The 1825-nt window shown below is 49.0% G+C and overlaps 1 protein-coding gene across 1 annotated transcript; it reads left to right on the plus strand.

The window, feature by feature from the left end:
* Window positions 1-1376: 1376 nt before the first annotated feature.
* On the plus strand, window positions 1377-1675 carry M437DRAFT_89407 (uncharacterized protein; the record flags this gene model as incomplete). Its single annotated transcript, XM_041029046.1, has 2 exons — window positions 1377-1492; window positions 1600-1675. The coding sequence occupies 2 exons, from the start codon at window positions 1377-1379 to the stop codon at window positions 1673-1675; spliced, it is 192 nt and encodes a 63-aa protein (XP_040874494.1).
* Between the last annotated feature and the right edge of the window lie 150 nt (window positions 1676-1825).

A 1825-nucleotide genomic window follows, 5' to 3' on the forward strand; every position in this document is an offset into this window, starting at 1 on the left:
GGAGTCCTCCACATCTAAGAAGGCGTTGCCCCCTGCCGCTATAGCTGGAGTAGTTCTTGGAGCTGTTGTGGTATGCTGTGTCATCCTGGCAGTGACCCTTCTCTTTGTCCGTCCAAGGTACTGGAATCGAAGCTGTGATAAGACAGCCGAAGCACCCGCACTGTCGTCATCGTCATGCAGGACTTTAAGCACGACTCCAGATACGGTTTGGCCACGATCTTCGGGGTCTAACACGGGTCAAGCTCCAGGTCAGAATGCACATCAAGCTTTGGGTCAAGCTCCGGGTCGAGCATTGGATCAAGCATCAATGCAGAGTCCATGCATATCACCATGTTCCCCTGAGATTCTGCAAGTGATTGGCCCGCCGGCCCCACCTCTAGAACCGCCAGTGTTTGAAAAATGCTCAAATTCTGTGCATGAGCTTCCAGGAGACGAGTAGGTCATGACCCTGTACACTCTACTACTTGAGCCGGAGGGCAAGCTGGAAGAAAACTCAATCATGTAGAGTCGATTCATGTCTTTGTCGGCATGAACATTATCTACAACCCTATTGAAGAGGCCCGCCAGGACGATTCCCAATCTTAGGAGTTCGTCTGTGTTGGATACATAGCTGGAAAGAGTGGTCGAACGTCATGTGCGTCATAGGTCGAGGCCATGCATAGTACAATTCCATACAAAGAATCATCGTCACTGTGGCAGCTGAACAGATATGGAAGAATTTCGAAGACCGTTTCCAGGACGATGACTTCGTGGATCCCTGCCATGTACGCCTTCTAAAGCATATATCTCAGGTTCGCGGCAACGATACTGCTAGAAAATTGCTTCATCTCCTTGCAAAGTATGATGAATCCGCTGCCAGATCTGCTTTCACACTATTGCAATCAGCAGAGTGCAACTCTAGAAGGGGCTTGTACAGAATATGTCTACATCCGGGAAATTGACAAGCGATAGTGGATGGAGGTCACATGGCGATGATATCCGTTGACGGAGCTGGCAGATGCTAGCCGTAGCATTGCGCAGTGGCTTGAGATTATGGTACCCGTCGATTCTTTCACCAGGAGGCTCTCTTTGAAGCTAGCTTGTTACGTAATAAATGCTCCTGGAAGTGTCGTGCTGATAACATCTCGAGACTGAGAAAATGAACATGCTCGACTGTCACTCGAAAATACCCTTCCCGATGGTGCTCTTGCTAGATTGTATCAAGATCAAACTTCTTGATAGGTCACCTTTGATGAGTGACGGCAGACAAACTGCATCCTTGCTTCGACAACCCGGGAGGAAGGAACAAATAAGGCCTTTGACGTGTACTACGGGATGGTGTTCTCGGCCTGAACAAAGGCGGAAACGAGGTGCTCGTTGCGTGGCTAGTATCCAGCATGAGCACTGCTGCCAATAACCACTGTCTGACAAGGACTGGATCACAATGGAATCTACGTTGCGATCTCTCGCCTGCCCTGCGTATTTCATCGATACCGGAAGCATCCAAGTTAGAGTGAGTCAGTGGAGGTTTACGCTGTCTGATCGTAGTGGCTCTCTGTTTTGTAACGCCTCACCCGCTACGTTGTTTCGGTAACGCCATCCACTGATTTAGTTTACAAGAGTCCTTCAAGCTCAAGGATGGGCTTTTGCTCGAGATCACTACTGGGTCAAGAATTCAATCCAGCACCGGCATTAGATGTAATCATGGTGCCACAAGGCAAAAACAGGCCAACGGTTGCCATCACATAAGGTCTCGTGCCTCGGCATCAGATCTATGTAAGGCACTCAAGATTCAAAATTCACAGCCGAGTACTCGATCAGAATGTCTCTCTCGAAAAGTGAGTTT

Source organism: Aureobasidium melanogenum (assembly GCF_000721775.1).
Source record: "Aureobasidium melanogenum CBS 110374 unplaced genomic scaffold scaffold_116, whole genome shotgun sequence".
NCBI lineage: Eukaryota > Fungi > Ascomycota > Dothideomycetes > Dothideales > Saccotheciaceae > Aureobasidium > Aureobasidium melanogenum.